Below are 23,382 nucleotides of genomic sequence, written 5' to 3' on the forward strand. Positions count from 1 at the left end.
GTCTCCTATTGTTTCTTAACTACGCCATACGACACTTAATCCAGTAGGATGCTTAATGCATCTGGACAGTGGAGCAGCAGTTGGTGAACCAAGGTCAGGGCCAGTTACACATTGTCACTTGGAGGGACCTGGTTTTTCCCTCATGTTCCAGTGCTGGATGAGCGAGTCTCCCGATGGCATCAGGAGATTGGAGACAGGCTTTAGCTGCTTCTGAATCCTCCATGATCAGGCTTCTTGAGGCTCTCTGACAGGCTCACTGCCATGCTGACAGTGTGATCTTTGTGTTTTGCTGCATTTATAAAGCAATGTAACTGCTTTTTGCACAAGAGAAATTCAAGGTCTAGAAACCTATTATACAAACATTTTTCAGTTCTTGTTATTGTTCATGATTTTCTTGTCACAGACTTAGGGCATGAAAAAGGTTTTGATCCACCTGCGGCTCCACAAACAGGACTTTATTACAGATACTGAAAACACTACAAAACAAAAAATAAACCACAAGGGGTCAAAACTAAAACAGGAGAAGGATACAAACAGGTAACCGGGTCCAAAGTCACAACTACAGGGGTTACAGGCACACACTCAGCCCACAGAGCCATGCGGCAGTCAGGGGAGCTGGGGAAACACACTAAGGACTTGGACGACAGGGAGGACAGGGCAGTCAGCGACACCTGCTGGCCAAAAGGGGAGGATACACAAAAGATTGGGGGAGACGGGTGCAGACCGTGACATTTCTTGCTTATTAAATATGTTACAAACCAATTTGATCCTGTCCTGTTCTCTGTTCTAACACAGTCACATAATCCAGTTCTTTTAAAATTGCCATTTAAGTAAAAATTTTTATAAAACATTGTCAGAGACAAGATTTCGTAATATAATGATTAGAGGAAGTAACACACTGACAGTGTTTTTAACTTCAAATGGATTCTCGTTGAAAGGTTTACATTTTGACATTAATGTGGCATCATTTTAAATGATTAAATAAATGATCCTATTATTTCACGATAAAATCAGCTGTGGTTCAGGCTCTTCTCCTAAATGACACATCTATGCAAATTCCCTGCGGAGCTAATTAGGATTGTGATTGTCATTCTTCTGTAACAATGTACTAGATACAGAAGCCAAACAACAGAATCCAGAAGCATATAAAGACCTACAGGTCTGCTGAACTGACAGAGGCATCAAACAGCCATACAGAGGAGGACATGGTAATATTATGTAATCTGGCAGAGGTTAATGCATCAGACAATTAGAACGGGATCCTTCTGACTCAGTCCTACAGGCAGATAATATGATAAGACAAAATTTATTTATCCTGTCTGTACAGCATTGTGGTTCTTCTGAGCAGGTCTGTTAGCCATGCTCACCGTGCAAGCCAGACCCAGACGCTCAGTTAGGAAGAAGCTCCGTGTCTGTGAACGCCACGTCAAGTCAGCGCAGATGGAGAACTCTTCTAGAGAACTTGTTTTTGTGCTTAATGGCTTGAATGAGACTAAAACAAAGAGACAGATCTTTTTTGGTCTTTCCATTCTTGCCTATGTTTTCACCATTTTTGTGAATTTGACTCTGATTTTGACCATAGTGCTGGAAAAAATTCTTCATGAGCCCATGTTCATCTTCCTGTGCAATCTGTGTGTAAACAGCATTTGTGGCTCTACAAGTTTCTATCCAAAGCTACTGATTGACCTTCTGTCAGATTCTCATGTGATCTCATACACTGCATGTATAATTCAAATATTTGGAATCTGTACGTATCTCTTCTGTGAAAGTACCAATTTATCAGTAATGGCTTATGACAGGTATGTTGCAATATGCAAACCATTAGAGTATCACTCTATTATGACGCCTCGGAGAGTAGGAATGTTGCTGCAAATAACTTGGTTCTTAACTTTCATTGAGACAATTGTTAGCATTTTGCTTATAGTCAGGCTGCCCTTGTGTGGATCCAGAATTAATAAGCTTTATTGTTTTGAGTGGGATGTGGTGAAGCTGTCCTGTATTGATAACACCTTAAACAATGTATTTGACTTTGTTATTATGGTTTTTCATATATTTCAATTCCAGATAATCATAATTTCCTATGTCCTCATCATCCGGACATGTGTACGGTCTCAAGCAGAGCGTAATAAGTTCATGGAGACCTGCCTGCCTCATCTCATCATAATGGGTATCTTGGTTGCTTCTGCTACTCTTGATTTTATGTCAGCACGTTTAACCTCAGACACCTCTCTGCAGCCTCTCAGAAACAGCCTTTCTATAATGTACCTCATTGTTCCTCCTATCCTAAACCCTGTCATTTATGGACTGAAACTGAAGCAGCTTCGAAGGATTGTGTGGAAAAGGTTCAACAGCAAAATTACTGCACTGAAATAACCAAGGGTGGCATGGAGTCTCAGGGGGGTCACACTGTCACCTCCCACCTCTAGGATTGGGGATTAGAATCTGTCCTCTGCTTTGTCTGCATGCATTTTTTTCTCAGTGTTAAGTGGTGTTCCTTTCACAGTCCAAACACACACTTGGAGTAACTGGTGTGTCTAAATTTCCCATAGATGTGCATCTGTGTGCCCTGTGTGGGTCTGCTGTCTTATGTAGAGAGAACCCCAGCCTTGTGCCCTTTGCTGCCTTGGATTGGTACCAGGTCCCCTGTGACCCTGAACAGGATAAGTGCTTAGATGTTTTTTGTCACTGTATATATGTATCTGCCTGCACCGAGGTCCCCAGCTCAGTCATTAACGTGGTCTAAGTCCTGACAGTGGTTAGTGTTGCCTTTGCTCTGTTCCCCTTTATTTAGTCTGTAAGTGCGTCCATAGTCCTGATGCCCTGTACCTCACTCCCCTTGTTATCCAAGCCCCTAGACTCTCCTTATTGTCTCTCCCTGCTTTTGTTAGACCCCTCGTGGTCCTTTAGTTTCTTTTAGGTTGTGTGTCTGGACTCTCAATAAAGTCCTTCAGTTCGCCTGCATGCTGCATTTCAGGTCCTTTATCTATCCAGTTGTCACAATTCCGTAAGTTAATGGTTAGATTAAGAATTATACTGACCCTGTCGTCATTCAGAAATTCATTCTTGTTGAAAAGTACACATTTGAAATTAATCTGGCATTAGTGTAAATTAAATAAATGATGCTAGTGATACATGAATAAGTCAGTTGTAGTTCAGGGCTTTCTCATAAATGACCACACCTGTGCAATTTCCCTGCAGAGCTAGGACTTTTCCTATGCGTTAATATGAACGCAACGACAAGTGAGCACAGATGGAGAACTGTTCCACTGAACTTGTTTTTGTGCTCCATGACTTGAATGAGTCTAGAACAAAGAGACAGATCTTTTTTGGCCTTTCCCTTCTTGCCTGTATTTTTACCATTTTTGTGAATTGACACTAATTTTGACCATAGTGCTGGAAAAAATTCTCCATGAGCCCATTGTAACGGCAAGCCCGGGAAGGAAACACGGATCCAGAAGTGCAGGGCAAGTAGACGTTTAATAACGTGATTGGTATACGACAACAGGAGAAGGGGGTGAGCCGATGTCGAGTCCTGGTGGTAATCCCTACGGAGCGAACTCGAGGTGGGGCGAAGTCCCGGCCCCGGTGGAGCTGGTCGTAAGGGAGGTGATCGGCGCGCAGTAGTCGTTGTCGAGGTCCGGAAGCAAGGGTCGATGCCGGGGAAATCAGTCCAACGATGAGGCACACGACAGGAACACAGGGAAGCGGGCGGACGGGAGATGTCGGGCTGGACGGGATCGGTGGGTTAGTTGCGGGAACGGGACTGAAGAGGAAAGGTACACGGGTTAGGAGCAAACACAGGGCTAACTGGCAGGGCAAGGAGAATCGGGGAGACGGAGGACAAGAAGAGTGCTCGGTAAGGCGTGGATTCATCTGCGCAATACTTCGCATGGCAGAGCGGGTGCTTTTGCCTTTTGTAATGACGTTAATGACTTCCGGAAGGTTTGCACCTGTCTGTCTCCACCCCCAGTGACGTGACAGTACCCCCCCCCTGACGGCCGCCCCCTGGAGGCCGTCGACGTCGACGAGGGCGACCCCTAGGTCGAGGAGCCGGCATGTCGGGATGAGCTAGGTGGAAGGCGGTCGCCAAGGCGGGTTCGGAGAGGGAAGACGCCGGTACCCAGCTGCGTTCATCCGAACCAGCGCCCCCCCAGTCGACCAGGTATTGCAGCCGCCCTTGTCGCCTCCGGGAATCCAGAACGGATCGCTCCCGGGAAGCAGTCTCCTCGGCCACCGGAGGGGCCACGTCGTCAAGACGCTTGGGTGCCGGACGGAAGGAGCTGTATTTAACGGGTTTAAGGAGGGAAACATGAAAGGTAGGACAGATCCGATACATTCGAGGCAGCTGGAGTCTCACCGACACTGGTCCGATTCTTTTTTGTATACGGAACGGCCCGATGAAACGTGCAGACAGTTTACGGCACCCAGGGATCTTGAGGTTCTTCGTTGACAGCCACACGCATTGTCCCACTCGGTAAGGGAAACCAGGCTGCCGGTGTCGATCAGCATGAGTTTTCAGCCGATCAGCTTGGGTGTGCAGGGCTGTTTGGACTCGCCGCCAGGCTTGTTTGCTGTCTTGGTACCAGGCTTCTACACGAGGGACTGGTCCCGGAGGAGCATCCCAAGGGAACAAGGGAGGCTGGAAACCTAACACGCACTGAAAAGGGGTCAATTTCGTTATAGGACTTACCCGGGAATTCAAGGAATATTCCACCCACACCAGATGAGCAGACCACGCAGTCGGGTCGTTTCTACAGAGCAAGCGGAGGGCCTTCGAAATCTCCCGGTTGGTGCGTTCCGCCAACCCGTTTGACTGAGGATGGTAAGCCGACGTCAGACTGAGGGAGATGTTGAGCTTAGTGCAGAATTCCCGGAACACTCGAGATGCAAATTGTGGGCCCCGATCAGAGACGATGTCTTCGGGTATCCCCGTGAAGCGGAACAGCTCACGAACCAACACCTCCGCGAGATCAATCGCGGAGGGTAGTTTCGGTAGTGAAACGAGCCGACACATCTTCGAAAACCTGTCGACGATGGTGAGAATTATCGTTTTACCGGCCGAGTGAGGGAGGTCCGTAATGAAATCCATGGCGATGTGAGACCAGGGTCTGGAGGGCACAGGCAAGGGCTGTAGAAGGCCAGCAGGGCTGGAATTAGTGGATTTGCATCGGGCGCAATCGGGGCAGCTTTCAACAAAAGCCTGTACTTGCTGACGCCACTCAGGCCACCAATAGCGTCGGGCGATCAGGAGCTGGGTGGCCGATATCCCTGGATGGCAGGTACCAGGTATGGCGTGAACCCACTTCAGTAATCCAGACCTGTGGGAAGGAGGCACGAAGAACCTACCAGGTGGGCATTGAGGGGGGCGTTTCCGAAGCTCGTTCTCTGCCTTGATAGCTTCTTCGATCCCCCAGGAAATAGACGAGATGAAACAGGACGGGTTCAGAATGGGATAGGTTTTTTCTTCGTTGTCCGGGGGGTCATACTGACGTGACAAGGCGTCGGCTTTAACGTTTCTTTTACCCGGGAGATAACTCACCCTGAACGAAAAGCAAGCAAACCACTGTGCCCACCGAGCTTGACGAGAGGAGAGGCGCTTAGCTGAGTGGAGGTACTCCAGATTCCGATGATCGGTCAATATGAGGAAGGGGTGTCGCGCTCCTTCCAGCCAGTGTCTCCATTCCTCCAAAGCCAGTTTCATGGCTAACAGCTCTCTATCACCCACCTCGTAATGCCTTTCTGCTGCCGTCAATTTCCGGGAATAATAAGCGCAGGGGTGACGCCGTCCCGTATCAGGATCCCTCTGGATGAGGACCGCTCCTACTCCGGCTTCAGAGGCGTCTACCTCCACTTCAAAGGGAAGATCGGGTCGGGGTTGCGTTAGGACCGGTGCCGTGCAAAAGGCTCTTTTCAAACGGGAAAAGGCGAGCCCGGCTGCGTCTGTCCAGGTAAGACGAACCGGCTTTCCTTGAGTGAGAGAGCTGAGAGGTGCAGCAATACGACTGAAGTTCCTGATAAACCTGAGATAAAAGTTAGCGAAACCCAGAAACCTTTGCAGCTCTTTCAAGGTTCTAGGTTGAGGCCACTCACGTATAGCTTCGATCTTGTGAACATCCATAGCCACCGCCCCTGGTTGTACTACATAGCCTAGAAATTTCACTGTGGATCGGTGAAACTCACATTTTTCTCCTTTGGCGTACAGGTTATGATCCCGTAATCTCTGCAACACCTGCCGTACGTGTTGCCGGTGAACCTGCTTAGACGGAGAGTAAATCAGGATATCATCTATGTATACCACCACGAATTTATGAATCATGTCTCGGAAGACATGGTTCATAAACGACTGGAATATTGAAGGGCTGTTGGCTAATCCGTACGGCATAACTAAGTATTCGAACTGCCCCCTACTGGTGACGAAAGAGGTTTTCCATTCGTCACCGGCTCGTATTCTAACCAGATTGTAGGCACTGCGTAGATCTAATTTCGTGAAAATCACTGCGTCGCGTAACTGTTCCAAAGAGGAGGGGATTAAAGGAAGGGGTTCCCTTCTCTTGATGGTAATTGCGTTCGGGGAACGGTAATCCACCACCGGTCGCAGCCCCCCATCCTTCTTTTTTATGAAAAAGAATCCTGCCGTCACGGGTGACGTGGAGGGTTGAATTATGCCTTGTCTTAGACCGTCCCGAATGTACAGTAGGTCTCCAACGTCTCCTCTTCATGCAGTGAAACGGGGTACAATCGACCCCGAGGAAGGGTTGCGCCTTCCAGAAGATCGATGGCGCAGTCACAGTCTCTGTGGGGAGGAAGTTGGAAGGCTTTATCTTTACTGAAGACGTCTCGATATTCACTATATTCCGGAGGTATCATATCGAGATTTTCTGGTTCAGGACTTTCCACAGTAGTGGCTCTACAAGGTAGAAACATACACTCATGCAGACATCGGTCAGACCAGGCAGTGATATCCCCAGTCCTCCACTCGATTCGGGGGTTGTGCTTACGTAACCAGGGGAGCCCTAGAATTAGAGAATCCTTGGTCTGGGGTAACACAAAGACCTCGGCGGTCTCAATATGTAGAGCTCCCACCTGCATCACCAAAGGGTGGGTCCGATGTTGGATGGTTCCTTCCTGCATTGTTTCTCCCGTTACCCCCTGGACTGTAATGGGAGAAGCCAATCTCCGGAGAGGTAAGTGCAACCGGTGAGCTAGTTTGATGTCTATGAAGTTACCTGCTGCACCACTATCAATGAGAGCTTGTACCAAACATGTGCGCCCATGTCCTCCCAACATCACCGGTACCGTGAATTGTGACAAACTGGTAAGCGGTAAGGATGAAACACCTACCGGTACACAGGCTTCTTCGTGTTGGGGTCGAAGGGGGCAAGCGGAAATGGAATGAAAAAGCTGTAGAGCTTTAATAAAGTCTGAAATCTGATGAGAGCATTATTATCTGTCTTTGCATCACTGACTTGCTGGCCACTAGGAGGGACCTGCCTTTTCCCTCATGTTCCAGTGCTGGATGAGCGAGTCTCCCGATGGCATCAGGAGATTGGAGACAGGCTTTAGCTGCTTCTGAATCCTCCATGATCAGGCTTCTTGAGGCTCTCTGACAGGCTCACTGCCATGCTGACAGTGTGATCTTTGTGTTTTGCTGCATTTATAAAGTAATGTAACTGCTTTTTGCACAAGAGAAATTCAGGGTCTAGAAACCTGTTATACAAACATTTTTCAGTTCTTGTTATTGTTCATGATTTTCTTGTCACAGACTCAGGGCATGAAAAAGGTTTTGATCCACTTGAGGCTCCACAAACAGGAGTTTATTACAGATACTGAAAACACTACAAAACAAAAAAACACCACAAGGGGTCAAAACTAAAACAGGAGAAGGATACAAACAGGTAACCGGGTCCAAAGTCACAACTACAGGGGTTACAGGCACACACTCAGCCCACAGAGTCATGCAGCAGTCGGGGGAGCTGGGGAAACACACTAAGGACTTGGAGGACAGGGCAGTCAGCGACACCTGCTGGCCAAAAGGAGAGGATACAGAAAAGGTGGGGGCAGACGGGTGCAGACCGTGACATTTCTTGCTTATTAAATATGTTACAAACCAATTATATCCTGTCCTGTTCTCTGTTCTAACACAGTCACATAATCCAGTTCTTTTAAAATTGCCATTTAATAAAAAAATTTAATAAAACATTGTCGGAGACAAGATTCCGTAATATAATGGTTAGAGGAAGTAACACACTGACAGTGTTTCTAACTTAAAATGGATTCTCGTTGAAAGGTTTACATTTTGACATTAATGTGGCAACATTTTAAATGATTAAATAAATGATCCTATTATTTCACGATAAAATCAGCTGTGGTTCAGACTCTTCTCCTAAATGACCACATCTATGCAAATTCCCTGTGGAGCTAATTAGGATTGTGATTGTCATTCTTCTGTAACAATGTAGTAGATACAGAAGCCAAACAACAGAATCCAGAAGCATATAAAGGCCTACAGGTCTGCTGAACTGACAGAGGCGTCAAACAGCCATACAGAGGAGGACATGGTAATACTATGTAATCTGGCAGAGGTTAATGCATCAGACAATTAGAACGGGATCCTTCTGACTCAGTCCTACAGGCAGATAATATCATGAGACAAAAGTCTGTATTTATCCTGACTGTACAGCATTGTGGTTCTTCTGAGCAGGTCTGTTAGCCATGCTCACCGTGCAAGCCAGACCCAGACGCTCAGTTAAGAAGAAGCTCCGTGTCTGTGAACGCCACGTCAAGTCAGCGCAGATGGAGAACTCTTCCAGGGAACTTGTTTTTGTGCTAAATGGCTTGAATGAAACTAGAACAAACAGACAGATCTTTTTTGGTCTTTCCATTCTTGCCTATGTTTTCACAATTTTTGTGAATTTAACTCTGATTTTGACCATATTGCTGGAAAAAATTCTCCATGAGCCCATGTTCATCTTCCTGTGTAATCTGTGTGTAAACAGCATTTGTGGCTCTACAAGTTTCTATCCAAAGCTACTGATTGACCTTCTGTCAGACTCTCATGTGATCTCATACACTGCATGTATAATTCAAATATTTGGAATCTGCATGTATCTCTTCTGTGAAAATACCAATTTATCAGTAATGGCTTATGACAGGTATGTTGCGATATGCAAACCGTTGGAGTATCACTCCATTATGACTCCTGGCAGAGTAGGAATGTTGGTGCAAATAACGTGGTTATTGACGTTCTTTGAGACAATTGTTGGCATTGTGCTTATAGTCAGGCTGCCCTTGTGTGGATCCAGAATTAATAAGCTTTATTGTTTTGACTGGGATGTGGCAAAGCTGTCCTGTATAGATACCACCTTAAACAATTTATTTACCTTCGTTATCATGGCTTTTCATATATTTCAAGTCCTGCTAATTATAATCTCCTATGTCCTAATCATCAGGACATGTGTTCAGTCTCAGGCAGAGCGTAATAAGTTCATGGAGACCTGCCTGCCTCATCTTATCACCCTGGGTATCTTGGCCATTTCTGCAACTTTTGATGTTGTGTCAGCACGTTTCAGCTCAGACACCTCTCTGCAGGCTCTCAGAAACAGCCTTTCTATAATGTACCTCATTGTTCCTCCTATCATGAACCCTCTTGTTTATGGTCTGAAACTGAAGCAGCTTCGTCAGATTGTGTGGAGAAGGTTCACCAACAAAATTACAGCAGTGAAATAACCAAGGGTGGCATGGAGGTTCAGGACATCACACTGTCACCTCTCACCTCCAGAGTTTGGGATTACAATTTGTCCTTTGCTGTTTTTGTGTGGAGTTTGCATTTTCGCCCTGTGTTCTGTGGCTTTCCTTCCACAGTCCAAAACATGCAATTAGGATAACTGGTGTCTTTATTTTGCTCATAGATAATGAGCTAGCGCAACTATGTCCCCTGTGGGGGACTGGTGTCCTATCTAGCAAGTACCTCAGCCTTCTGCCCAATGTTGCCTAGAGTAGGCTGCAAGTCCATCCTTTCAGAATTGGGTCCTGTCTTGCCCTGTTCTGTCAATCTCCCTGTTTTTGCCAGCAGGTGTCGCTACCATCCCCTTTCCCCTATTTTGGCATTCATTTTGTTCCCTAGTATGTTCCCCTGCTCCCTGAGGTGTCACATGGCTGTGTTGGCTGAACATGAGTATGACTTCAGTGCTCCCCTATTGTCGAGGGTGCGAGAGTGGCCAGTCTCTGCTTCACTGGACATTTTGAGTTTTGATTTCCTGGTCTCTGTTCACATTTATACATGTTTTTGTGCTTTTGTAATTTGTCCCTGTTTGTTTTTAGTTTTGTAGTATTTTCTGTAATCCCATTAGCTTGTTCTTCCTAGTGTTTGAGTCCTTAGTGATTGTGATCCTCACCTGGTTCTTGTTACTCCTACTCTTTGGTTAATTGTCAGTTACCTGCATCTGCTTCATGTCTAGCCTTACATCCTGTGTATATGTATGCCTGCCCCTGCTTCTTTCTCGGTTATTGCATGTGCTGCATTGTGTTTGGTTCTGTGTTTTCCTTGCTTGTGTTTTTTTTTTCCGTGTCTTTAGTTATAGCCAGTTTAGTTCTAGTTTTCTCTCCTGTCTTTGCTTTGACCTCTCATGGTCCCTTTTCTTCCTGCTAATGTGTATGTTCCCAGTAAAACCCCTTGTTGTCTCCAAGTCAGACTGTGGGTCGTTCCATCCATCATGCCACGCCAAAACTCACCCTTGACCCTGAACAGGATAAGTGTCTAGATGAAATGACTAACTGTTTAGGTCTTTTTTACTTGATGATCTCGGCCTGCTTCATCCTATAATGCCATTAGCATAGTTGGGCTTTTGCTAGAATATCATTGGCTAGATGTTTCACATTTTCTGACAACACATAACCAATAAAAATACCAGACAAGGTTTTATTGGCCAATAATAAATGAAAAATTCAGCAAGATGCCTTGCTTTTAAGATTTCTTGTGTTTATTATATATGTGGATTGAATGTAAATTACTCATCAGTGCAAAAAACACAAATCTTTAAAATGGCATTTATTAGAAGAAGTAAATAAAAACATTTCTTACTTTGTTGCCTTACTACACGTCTCTTCTCATATCTTAACTACGCCATACGGCACTTAATTCAGTAGGATGCTTAATGCATCTGGACAGTGGAGCAGCAGTTGGTGAACCAAGGTCAGGGCCAGTTACACATTATCACTTGGAGGGACCTGTTTTTTCCCCTCATGTTCCAGTGCTGGATGAGCGAGTCTCCCGATGGCATCAGGAGATTGGAGACAGGCTTTAGTTGCTTCTGAATCCTCCATGATCAGGCTTCTTGAGGCTCTCGGACAGGCTCACTGCCATGCTGACAGTGTGGTCTTTGTGTTTTGCTGCATTTATAAAGCAATGTAACTGCTTTTTGCACAAGAGAAATTCAGGGTCTAGAAACGTGTTATGCAAATATTTTTCAGTTCTTGTTATTGTTCATGATTTTCTTGTCACAGACTCAGGGCATGAAAAAGGTGTTGATCCACCTGCGGCTCCACAAACAGGAGTTTATTACAGATACTGAAAACACTACAAAACAAAAAAACACCACAAGGGGTCAAAACTAAAACAGGAGAAGGATACAAACAGGTAACCGGGTTCAAAGTCACAAGTAAAGGGGTTAAAGGCACAAACTCAGCCCACAGAGCCATGCAGCAGTCGGGGGAGCTGGGGAAACACACTAAGGACTTGGAGGACAGGGAGGACAGGGCAGTCAGTGACACCTGCTGGCCAAAAGGAGAGGATACAGAAAAGGTGGGGGCAGACGGGTGCAGATCGTGACATTTCTTGCTTATTAAATATGTTACAAACCAATTAAATCCTGTCCCGTTCTCTGTTCTAGCACAGTCACATAATCCAGTTCTTTTAAAATTGCCATTTAATTAAAAATTTTTATAAAACATTGTCAGAGGCAAGATTCCGTAATATAATGGTTAGAGGAAGTAACAGACTGACAGTGTTTCTAACTTAAAATGGATTCTCGTTGAAAGGTTTACATTTTGACATTAATGTGGCATCATTTTAAATGATTAAATAAATGATCCTATTATTTCACGTTAAAATCAGCTGTGGTTCAGGCTCTTCTCCTAAATGACCACATCTATGCAAATTCCCTGTGGAGCTAATTAGGATTGTGATTGTCATTCTTCTGTAACAATGTAGTAGATACAGAAGCCAAACAACAGAATCCAGAAGCATATAAAGGCCTACAGGTCTGCTGAACTGACAGAGGCATCAAACAGCCATACAGAGGAGGACATGGTAATACTATGTAATCTGGCAGAGGTTAATGCATCAGACAATTAGAACGGGATCCTTCTGACTCAGTCCTACAGGCAGATAATATGATAAGACAAAATTTATTTATCCTGTCTGTACAGCATTGTGGTTCTTCTGAGCAGGTCTGTTAGCCATGCTCACCGTGCAAGCCAGACCCAGACGCTCAGTTAGGAAGAAGCTCCGTGTCTGTGAACGCCACGTCAAGTCAGCGCCGATGGAGAACTCTTCCAGTGAGCTTGTTTTTGTGCTTAACGGCTTGAATGAGACTAAAACAAAGAGACAGATCTTTTTTGGTTTTTCCATTCTTGCCTATGTTTTCACCATTTTTGCGAATTTGACTCTGATTTTGACCATATTACTGGAAAAAATTCTCCATGAGCCCATGTTCATCTTCCTCTGTAATCTGTGTGTGAACAGCATTTGTGGCTCTACAAGTTTCTATCCAAAGCTACTGATTGACCTTCTGTCAGACTCTCATGTGATCTCATACACTGCCTGTATAATTCAAATATTTGGAATCTGTACGTATCTCTTCTGTGAAAGTACCAATTTATCAGTAATGGCTTATGACAGGTATGTTGCAATATGCAAACCATTAGAGTATCACTCTCTTATGACGCCTCGGAGAGTAGGAACGTTGCTGCAAATAACGTGGTTCATAACTTTCATTGAGACAATTGTTGGCATTGTGCTTATAGTCAGGCTGCCCTTGTGTGGATCCAGAATTAATAAGCTTTATTGTGTTGACTGGGATGTGGTGAAGCTGTCCTGTATTGATAACACCTTAAACAATGTATTTGCTTTTGTTATCATGGTTTTTCATATATTTCAAGTCCTGATAATCATGATTTCTTATGTCCTCATCATCCAGACATGTGTACGATCTCAGGCAGAGCGTAATAAGTTCATGGAGACCTGCTTGCCTCATCTCATCACACTGGGTATCTTGGTTGCTTCTGCTTCTATTGATTTTATATCAGCACGTTTAAGCTCAGACACCTCTCTGCAGGCTCTCAGAAACAGCCTTTCTATAATGTACCTCATTGTTCCTCCTATCCTAAACCCTGTCATTTACGGACTGAAACTGAAGCAGCTTCGAAGGATTTTGTGGAAAAGGTTCAACAGCAAAATTACTGCACTGAAATAACCAAGGGTGGCATGGAGTCTCAGGGGGGGTCACACTGTTACCTCCCACCTCTAGGATTGGGGATTAGAATCTCCTCTGCTTTGTCTGCATGCATTTTTTCTCAGTGTTAAGTGGTGTTCCTTTCACAGTCCAAACACACACTTGGAGTAACTGGCGTGTCTAAATTTGCCATAGATGTGCATGTATGTGCCCTGTGAGGGTCTGCTGTCTTATGTAGAGAGAACCCCAGCCTTGTGCCCTTTGCTGCCTTGGATTGGTACCAGGTCCCCTCTGACCCTGAACAGGATAAGTGCTTAGATGTTTTTTTGTCACTGTATATATGTATCTGCCTGCACCGAGGTCCCCAGCTCAGTCATTAACGTGGTCTAAGTCCTGACAGTGGTTAGTGTTGCCTTTGCTCTGTTCCCCTTTATTTAGTCCACACAACCCATAATCCGTCCCTGGTCCTGATGCCCTGTACCTCACTCCCCTTGTTATCCAAGCCCCTAGACTCTCCTTATTGTCTCTTCCTGCTTTTGTTAGACCCTCCTGGTCCTTTAGTTTCTTTTAGGTTGTGTGTCTGGACTCTCAATAAAGTCCTTCAGTTCGCCTGCATGCTGCATTCCAGGTCCTTTATCTATCCAGTTGTCACAATTCCGTAAGTTAATGGTTAGATTAATAATTATACTGACCCTGTCGTCATTCAGAAATTCATTCTTGTTGAAAATTACACATTTGAAATTAATCTGGCATTAGTGTAAATTAAATAAATGATGCTAGTGATACATGAATAAGTCAGTTGTAGTTCAGGGCTTTCTCATAAATGACCACACCTGTGCAATTTCCCTGCAGAGCTAAGACTTTTCCTAGGCGTTAATATGAACGCAACATCAAGTGAGCACAGATGGAGAACTGTTCCACTGAACTTGTTTTTGTGCTCCATGACTTGAATGAGTCTAGAACAAAGAGACAGATCTTTTTTGGCCTTTTCCTTCTTGCCTGTATTTTTACCATTTTTGTGAATTGACACTAATTTTGACCATATTGCTGGAAAAAATTCTCCATGAGCCCATGTTCATATTCCTGTGTAATCTGTGTGTAAACAGCATTTGTGGCTCTACAAGTTTCTATCCAAAGCTATTGATTGACCTTCTGTCAGACTCTCATGTGATCTCATACACTGCATGTATAATCCAAATATTTGGAATGTACACATATATCTTCTGTGAAATTACAAATTTATCAGTAATGGCTTATGACAGGTATGTTGCAATATGCAAGCTGCTGGAGTATCACTCTATTATGATTCCTCGGAGGGTTGGACTGTTGGTACAGATGACGTGGTTCTTATCTTTGATTGAAACAGTTGTCGGGATTATATTGGCAGTCAGGCTGCCTTTGTGTGGATTCAGAATTAATAAGCTTTATTGTTTTACCTGGGACATGTTGAAGCTATCCTGTATAGATGCCACCTTATACAATCTATGTGCCTTCTTTCTCTTGGTTTTCCACATATTTCTATTCTTGCTAATTATTACCACCTATATCCTAATCATCAGGACGTGTACAATCTTAGACAGAGCAGAATAAGTTCATGGAGACCTGCCTGCCCCATCTTTTCACATTGGGTAACTTTGTCATTTCTGTGTCTTTTGATGTTGTATCAGCACGTTTCAGCTCAGACACCTCCCTGCAGGCTCTCAGAAACAGCCTTTCTATAATGTACCTCATTGTTCCTCCTGTCCTGAACCCTCTCATTTATGGTCTGAAACTTAAAAGGATTGTGTGGAGAAGGTTCAACAGCAAAATTACTGCACTGAAATAACCAAGGGTGACATGGAGGTTCATGGGGTCAGACTGTCACCTCTCACCTCCACGGTTGGTGATTAGAATCTCTGTTATCTGCTCTTTGTGGGTGGAGTTTGAATTGTCTCCCTGTGTTGTGTGGTTTCCTCCCACAGTCCAAAACAAGCCCTCAGGGGAACTGGTGTCTGTAAATGGCCTAAAGATTATAACCTTGTGCATGAAAGTTGCCTGTGAGGGACGGTGTCCTGTCCAGGATGCACTCTGCCTTGTGTGCTGTGCTACATAGAATTGGTTCCTGGTTTACCCCTGTGACCCTGAACAGAATACATGGTTAGATAAAATAACCAACAGTTTTTTTCCTGCTTGATGATTTCAACCTTTGTGGTTGATATGATACCATTAGCTTAGATTAGGTGCAGCTAGAAAATAAATGGCTAGATTTTTCACACTGTCCCAGTTCACACCACCAATATGAACACCTGATGAGGTTTAAAGGGCCAATGATCAATATAAAAAGCAGCACGATGTCGTGCTTTTAATATGCATTTAAGCTTGCATGTGCCTTTTATAGGTGTTAGTTGAACTAAAAATAACATCACTGTACGAAAAACTAAATCTTTAAATATAATTCACCAGATGTAGAAAATAAAAGTATTTCATATTTTATTCCCTAACCATATTTCTGTCTTCTACTTTTCTTAACTATGCCAAACAACACGTACTGCACTAGGATGCATTTGGACAGAGGGGCATCAGCTGGTGAGTCAAGATTAGGGCCGCAGAAAATGCTGTGAAATGCTTTTCTGAGTTTTTAATGCAGTGTAACACCCTATAAGAGCATTATTACCAGTCTTTGCATCACTGACTTGCTGGCCACTAGGAGGGACCTGCCTTTTCCCTCATGTTCCAGTGCTGGATGAGCGAGTCTCCCGATGGCATCAGGAGATTGGAGACAGGCTTTAGCTGCTTCTGAATCCTCCATGATCAGGCTTCTTGAGGCTCTCTGACAGGCTCACTGCCATGCTGACAGTGTGATCTTTGTGTTTTGCTGCATTTATAAAGTAATGTAACTGCTTTTTGCACAAGAGAAATTCAGGGTCTAGAAACGTGTTATGCAAATATTTTATGGTTACTGTTCATGATTTTCTTGCTTATTAAATATGTTACTCTCCCACTAAATTCTATCCTGTCCTCTGTTCTAGCACGTTCAAATAATGCAGTACTTTAAAAATTGCCATTTAATTTAGAAATTAAACAAAACATTGTCAGAGAGAAGACTGCATAATCAAATCGTTAGATGAAGTAATATACTGGCACTGTTGTTTACTAAAGATGGATTCTTGTTGAAAAGTACACATTGATATTAACGTCACATTAGTGTAAATTATTAAATAAATGATCGTAGTACTTCATGATTAAATCAGCTGTGGTTCAGTTCCATCTCCTAATGACCACATCTATGCAAATTCCCTACTGAGCTCATTAGGGCTGTGATTGTCATGTTTTCCTGGGAGTTAATGTGGAGCCAGGTCATTCTTGTGTAACCGTGTAGTAGATACAGAAGCCAAACAACAGAATCCAGAAGCATATAAAGGCCTACAGGTCTGCTGAACTGACAGAGGCATCAAACAGAGGAGGACATGGTAATACTATGTAATCTGGCAGAGATTAATGCATCAGACAATTAGAACGGGATCCTTCTGAATCAATCCTACAGGCAGTTAATATGATGAGACAAAAGGCAGTATTTATCCTGAATGTACAGCATTGTGGTTCTTTTGAGCAGGTCTGTTAGCCATGCTCACCCTGCAAGCCAGACCCAGACGCTCAGTTAGGAAGAAGCTCCGTGTCTGTGAACGCCACGTCAAGTCAGCGCAGATGGAGAACTCTTCCAGTGAACTTGTTTTTGTGCTCCATGGATTGAATGAGACTACAACAAACAGACAGATCTTTTTTGCCCTTTCCATTCTTGCCTATGTTTTCACCATTTTTGTGAATTTGACTCTGATTTTGAGCATATTGCTGGAAAAAATTCTCCATGAGCCCATGTTCATCTTCCTGTGTAATCTGTGTGTAAACAGCATTTGTGGCTCTACAAGTTTCTATCCAAAGCTACTGATTGACCTTCTGTCAGACTCTCATGTGATCTCATACACTGCATGTATAATTCAAATATTTGGAATCTACATATATGTCTTCTGTGAAAGTACCAATTTATCAGTAATGGCTTATGACAGGTATGTTGCGATATGCAAACCGTTGGAGTATCACTCTATTATGACTCCTGGCAGAGTAGGATTGTTGGTGCAAATAACTTGGTTCTTAACTTTCATTGAGACAATTGTTGGCATTGTGCTTATAGTCAGGCTGCCTTTGTGTGGATCCAGAATTAATAAGCTTTATTGTGTTGACTGGGATGTGGTGAAGCTGTCCTGTATTGATAATACCTTAAACAATGTATTTGCCTTCATTATCCTGGTTTTTCATACATTTCAAGTCCTGATAATCATAATCTCCTATGTCCTTATCATCAGGACATGTGCACAGTCTCAGGCAGAGCGTAATAAGTTCATGGAGACCTGCCTGCCTCATATTATCACCCTGGGTATCTTGTCTATTTCTGTGTCTTTAGATTTTATATCAGCACGTTTAAGCTCAGACACCTCCCTGCAGGCTCTCAGAAACAGTCTTTCTATAATGTACCTCATTGTTCCTCCTATCCTGAACCCTCTCATTTATGGTATGAAACTGAAGCAGCTTCGTACGATTGTTTGCAGAAGGTTCAACAGGAAAATCACTACACTAAAATAACTCAGGCTGGCATGGAGGTTCAGAGGTCACATTGTCGCCTCAGACCTCCGGGATTGGGGAATAGAATCTATCCTCTGCCCTCTGTGTTTGCAGTTTGCGTTTTTTTCTCTGTTTTTCTCTTGGTGTTCCTTTAACAGTCCAAAACACACAATTGGAGTAACTGGTGTGTCTAAATTTCTCATAGATGTGCATATATGTGCCCTGTGAGGGTCTGGTGTCTTATGTAGAGAGAACCCCAGTCTTGTGCCCTTTGCTGCTTGGGATAGGTACCAGCCTCCCTGTTACCCTGAACAGGATAAGTGCTTAGATGTAATGACAGACAGTAATATTTTTCCTGCGTGATGATTTTGGCCTGCATGGTCATATAATGCCATTAGCTTAGGTTAGCTTTAGCTAGAAAATAAAAGGTTAGATATTTCACACTGTCCCAGTTCACACCACCAATATGAACACCAGATGAGGTTTTAAGGGCCAATAATCAATGTAAAATGCAGCACGATGTCGTGCCTTTAATATGCATTTAAGCTTGCATGTGCCTTTTATAGGTGTTAGCTGAACTAAATAAAACATCCGTGCACGAAAAAACAAAATCTTTAAATGTAATGTAAAATAAAAACATTTAATATTTTATTGCCTAACCATATTTCTGTCTTCTACTTTTCTTAACTATGCCAAACAACACTTACTGCACTAGGATGCATTTGGACAGAGGGGCATCAGCTGGTGAGTCAAGGTCAGGGTCACTTCTCCATTGCAAAAAAAATGCTACAAAATCCTTTTTAAGTTTTTAATGCAGTGTAACACCCTATAAGAGCATTATTACCTGTCTTTCCATCACTGCCTTGCTGGCCACTTGGGGGGACCTGCTCATGATCCAGTGCTGGATGAGCGAGTCTCCCGATGGCATCAGGACATAGGAGACGGGCTTTAGCTGGTGAGGCCTGGGACCCCTGCTTCTGAATCCTCCATGTTAAGGCTTTACAATTTACAGTATCAGTCAAAAGTTTGGACACGCCCAGCCACCCACAAAGGAGAGTGATAGCATGTCACGTCACATGACCTGGTCGTCTGACCTAAACACAGCAGAAATAGTTTTGGAGGAGTTTGACTGAAGAGAGAAAGAAAACTGGCCAATGAGTTATTGTACTAATATTATAATAATTATTTGAATAAAAATTAATATCCTATACACTCACCTAAAGGATTATTAGGAACACCTGTTCAATTTCTCATTAATGCAATTATCTAATCAACCAATCACATGGCAGTTGCTTCAATGCATTTAGGGGTGTGGTCCTGGTCAAGACAATCTCCTGAACTCCAAACTGAATGTCAGAATGGGAAAGAAAGGTGATTTAAGCAATTTTGAGCGTGTCATGATTGTTGGTGCCAGACGGGCTGGTCTGAGTATTTCACAATCTGCTCAGTTACTGGGATTTTCACGCACAACCATTTCTAGGGTTTACAAAGAATGGTGTGCAAAGGGAAAAACATCCAGTATGCAGCAGTCCTGTGGGCGAAAATGCCTTGTTGATGCTAGAGGTCAGAGGAGAATGGGCCGACTGATTCAAGCTGATAGAAGAGCAACTTTGACTGAAATAACCACTCGTTACAACCGAGGTATGCAGCAAAGCATTTGTGAAGTCACAACACGCACAACCTTGAGGCGGATGGGCTACAACAGCAGAAGACCCCACCGGGTACCACTCTTCTCCACTACAAATAGGAAAAAGAGGCTACAATTTGCACGAGCTCACCAAAATTGGACCGTTGAAGACTCGAAAAATGTTGCCTGGTCTGATGAGTCTCGATTTCTGTTGAGACATTCAAATGGTAGAGTCAGAATTTGGCATAAACAGAATGAGAACATGGATCCATCATGCCTTGTTACCACTGTGCAGGCTGGTGGTGGTGTAATGGTGTGGGGGATGCTTTCTTGGCACACTTTAGGCCCCTTAGTGCCAATTGGGCATCGTTTAAATGCCACGGCCTACCTGAGCATTGTTTCTGACCATGTCCATCCCTTTATGACCACCATGTACCCATCCTCTGATGGCTACTTCCAGCAGGATAATGCACCATGTCACAAAGCTCGAATCATTTCAAATTGGTTTCTTGAACATGACAATGAGTTCACTGTACTACAATGGTAGTACCCCATAGTCACCAGATCTCAACCCAATAGAGCATCTTTGGGATGTGGTGGAACGGGAGCTTCGTGCCCTGGATGTGCACCCACAAATCTCCATCAACTGCAAGATGCTATCCTATCAATATGGGCCAACATTTCTAAAGAATGCTTTCAGCACCTTGTTGAATCAATGCCACGTAGAATTAAGGCAGTTCTGAAGGCGAAAGGGGGTGAAACACTGTATTAGTATGGTGTTCCTAATAATCCTTTAGGTGAGTGTATTTTACAATAGTTTGGCATAGTGGTGGTCTAATGGTTATGGAAGCGCACTTGTGATTGAAAGGTTGCTGGTTTGAATCACCGACCAACAACATACTACCCCCAAGCACTGCTCCCTGGCTGCTCAATTAGCTGTTACCTGCCACCTGACATCACATGTGGGTTATATGCAGAGGACAGATTTAATTTTTGTGTGGTGTGTCACCAATGAGAAGTTTTCACTTCACTTAATTTCACCTCTGTCCCTGAAACTTGCAAACCATCATGTCTGGGCCAGGAGTGGAGTTCATGTGATTTCTGGCCCCACAGTGGAGGTCATATGATTTCCAGTCCTGTGTTGGACATCCTCTCGTTCTGCAGACAGATCTTTCTCATCATAAACCAAAATAGAATGTCTTTGAATAGTATTCTTTTGACATTAATGTGGCATTAGTGTAAATTATTAAATAAATGATCCCAGTACTTCATGATTAAATCAGCTGTGGTTCAGGCCCGTCTCCTAATGACCACATCTATGCAAATTCCCTGCAGAGCTCATTAGGACTGTGATTGTCATGATTTCCTGGGAGTTAATGTGGAGCCAGGTCATTCTTATGTAACAGTGTAGTAGACACAGAAGCTAAACAACAGAATCCAGAAGCATTTAAAGGTACAGAGGCATTTAAAGAAGCCTTTAAAGGCACATTTAAACTGACAGACGCATCAATCAGCCATACATTTCATACATTTCAAGTCCTGCTGATCATAATTTCCTATGTCCTCATCATCAGGACATGTGTACAGTCTCAGGCGGAGTGTAATAAGTTCATGGAGACCTGCCTGCCCCATCTCATCACATTGGGTATCTTTGCTGTTTCTGTGTCTTTAGATTTTATATCAGCACGTTTCAGCTCAGACTCCTCCCTGCAGGCTCTCAGAAACAGCCTTTCTATAATGTACCTCATTGTTCCTCCTATCCTGAACCCTCATTTATGGTCTGAAACTGAAGCAGCTTCGAAGGATTGTGTGGAGAAGGTTCAACAGCAACAAGGTTTTAAGATGACTGAAGGGTTCTTGCCAGCACTCAGGAAGGATGTCAAAGGTGTGGCTACTGTGCAGAAGCCACAGATGAACTGAAAAAGTTGAAGAATCCAAGGAAATGCTGCAGTTCCTTCACTGTCTTGGGTTGAGGCCACTCAGTCACCCATCAGACCTTCTCCTCATCCATTTCGACTCCTCTGGGATGAATGTGGTAACCGAGGAATTTAATTGTGGGCCAATGGAATTTGTACTTCTCACCAAAAAGTTGGTGATCTTGGAGTTTCTGCAGCTCTTTCCGGACATGTTGGATGTGTTGATCAAGGAACTTGGGGTGTATCAGAATATCATCTCTGCAGAATATCACACAGTGGTTAAACATGTCTGAAACCACTTTATTCATGAAAGTTTAAAAAACTGTGGGGCTATTAGTTTAGTCGTAAGGCATCAAAAGACACTCAAACTGTCCTTCCCTTTTGGTGATGAACAAAGTCTTCCTTTTGCCTAGAGTGCGAATTACCCCTCCATAATTGGGGGGTACTGCCTTCATAACACTTCTATGACCATTATGGTCCGCTACCGCGTCAATACGAATAGTCGCCACCAGGATCAATGTTAAGAGTGCAAGATGCGCTAGGGGTGTTTACTAACATGTATACAACACACGGTCATGGTCTGGACATGCGACACAATGAGAATCAATACAGAAGATCTCATTATCCTTATTCCTATCCAAAAGAATTTGGTTTTGATAACTCCCAGGAATTATCCTAGAAGAAGTATACTAATAAAAGTAATAAGCCTATACATTTACAAACAGCCTGGTCTGGTCCAGCAGTCTGGTGATATTCCTGCCCTCTCAGTCCCCCGCAGCTCCAACAGCCTTCAGAAATGAATATTTGCCTATTAGGCTAATATCTGTCTTGATTATACAGTAGATCTTAAAGTACAGCCTAATTTCTAACTCACCTCTTGGTCTTGCGCTCTGTCCTCATCCTGCCATCTTCCTGCTGCCTGCACACTGTCCTCATCCTGCCATCTCCCTGCTGCCTGCACACTGTCCTCATCCTGCCATCTCCCTGCTGCCTGCACACTGTCCTCATCCTGCCATCTTCCTGCTCTCTGTCCTCATCCTGCCATCTTCCTGCTCTCTGTCCTCATCCTGCCATCTTCCTGCTCACTGTGCTCATCCTGCCATCTTCCTGCTCTCTGTCCTCATCCTGCCATCTCCCTGCTGCCTGCACACTGTCCTCATCCTGCCATCTCCCTGCTGCCTGCTCACTGTCCTGCACACTGTCCTCATCATGCCATCTTCCTGCTCACTGTCCTCATCCTGCCATCTTCCTGCTCTCTGTCCTCATCCTGCCATATTCCTGCACACTGTCCTCATCCAGCCATCTTCCTGCTCACTGTCCTCATCCTGCCATCTTCCTGCTCTCTGTCCTCATCCTGCCATCTTCCTGCTCTCTGTCCTCATCCTGCCATATTGCTGCACACTGTCCTCATCCTGCCATCTTCCTGCTCACTGTCCTCATCCTGCCATCTTCCTGCTCTCTGTCCTCATCCTGCCATATTCCTGCACACTGTCCTCATCCTGCCATCTTCCTGCTCACTGTCCTCATCCTGCCATCTTCCTGCTCTCTGTCCTCATCCTGCCATCTTCCTGCTCACTGTCCTCATCCTGCCATCTTCCTGCTCTCTGTCCTCATCCTGCCATCTCCCTGCTGCCTGCACACTGTCCTCATCCTGCCATCTCCCTGCTGCCTGCTCACTGTCCTCATCCTGCCATCTCCCTGCTGCCTGCTCACTGTCCTCATCCTGCCATCTTCCTGCTGCCTGCTCACTGTCCTCATCCTGCCATCTCCCTGCTGCCTGCACACTGTCCTC

The 23,382-nt window shown here is 44.2% G+C and overlaps 4 protein-coding genes across 4 annotated transcripts; all 4 read left to right on the forward strand.

Annotated features, from left to right (window-relative positions):
* Nucleotides 1-1,440: 1,440 nt before the first annotated feature.
* Nucleotides 1,441-2,373, forward strand: LOC111841436 (olfactory receptor 1M1-like). Its single transcript, XM_023807162.2, has one exon. The coding sequence runs from the start codon at nucleotides 1,441-1,443 to the stop codon at nucleotides 2,371-2,373; it is 933 nt and encodes a 310-aa protein (XP_023662930.2).
* A 6,420-nt stretch (nucleotides 2,374-8,793) lies between these two features.
* Nucleotides 8,794-9,726, forward strand: LOC140579188 (olfactory receptor 1M1-like). The gene has a single exon (XM_072701585.1). It carries the CDS (start codon nucleotides 8,794-8,796, stop codon nucleotides 9,724-9,726), a length of 933 nt encoding a protein of 310 aa, XP_072557686.1.
* A 2,813-nt stretch (nucleotides 9,727-12,539) lies between these two features.
* On the forward strand, nucleotides 12,540-13,472 carry LOC140579175 (olfactory receptor 2A12-like). Its single transcript, XM_072701562.1, has one exon. The coding sequence runs from the start codon at nucleotides 12,540-12,542 to the stop codon at nucleotides 13,470-13,472; it is 933 nt and encodes a 310-aa protein (XP_072557663.1).
* A 3,663-nt stretch (nucleotides 13,473-17,135) lies between these two features.
* LOC111849664 (olfactory receptor 1M1-like) lies at nucleotides 17,136-18,068 on the forward strand. The gene has a single exon (XM_072701617.1). The coding sequence runs from the start codon at nucleotides 17,136-17,138 to the stop codon at nucleotides 18,066-18,068; it is 933 nt and encodes a 310-aa protein (XP_072557718.1).
* The last annotated feature ends 5,314 nt before the right edge of the window (nucleotides 18,069-23,382 follow it).

This window comes from Paramormyrops kingsleyae, chromosome 17 (genome assembly GCF_048594095.1).
Source record: "Paramormyrops kingsleyae isolate MSU_618 chromosome 17, PKINGS_0.4, whole genome shotgun sequence".
Taxonomy (NCBI): domain Eukaryota; kingdom Metazoa; phylum Chordata; class Actinopteri; order Osteoglossiformes; family Mormyridae; genus Paramormyrops; species Paramormyrops kingsleyae.

What these genes read in the sequence shown, in the direction of transcription:
- LOC111841436 (XM_023807162.2), top strand. Translation starts at nt 1,441, where the DNA reads ATGGAGAACTCTTCTAGAGAACTTGTTTTTGTGCTTAATGGCTTGAAT.
- LOC140579188 (XM_072701585.1), top strand. Translation starts at nt 8,794, where the DNA reads ATGGAGAACTCTTCCAGGGAACTTGTTTTTGTGCTAAATGGCTTGAAT.
- LOC140579175 (XM_072701562.1), top strand. Translation starts at nt 12,540, where the DNA reads ATGGAGAACTCTTCCAGTGAGCTTGTTTTTGTGCTTAACGGCTTGAAT.
- LOC111849664 (XM_072701617.1), top strand. Translation starts at nt 17,136, where the DNA reads ATGGAGAACTCTTCCAGTGAACTTGTTTTTGTGCTCCATGGATTGAAT.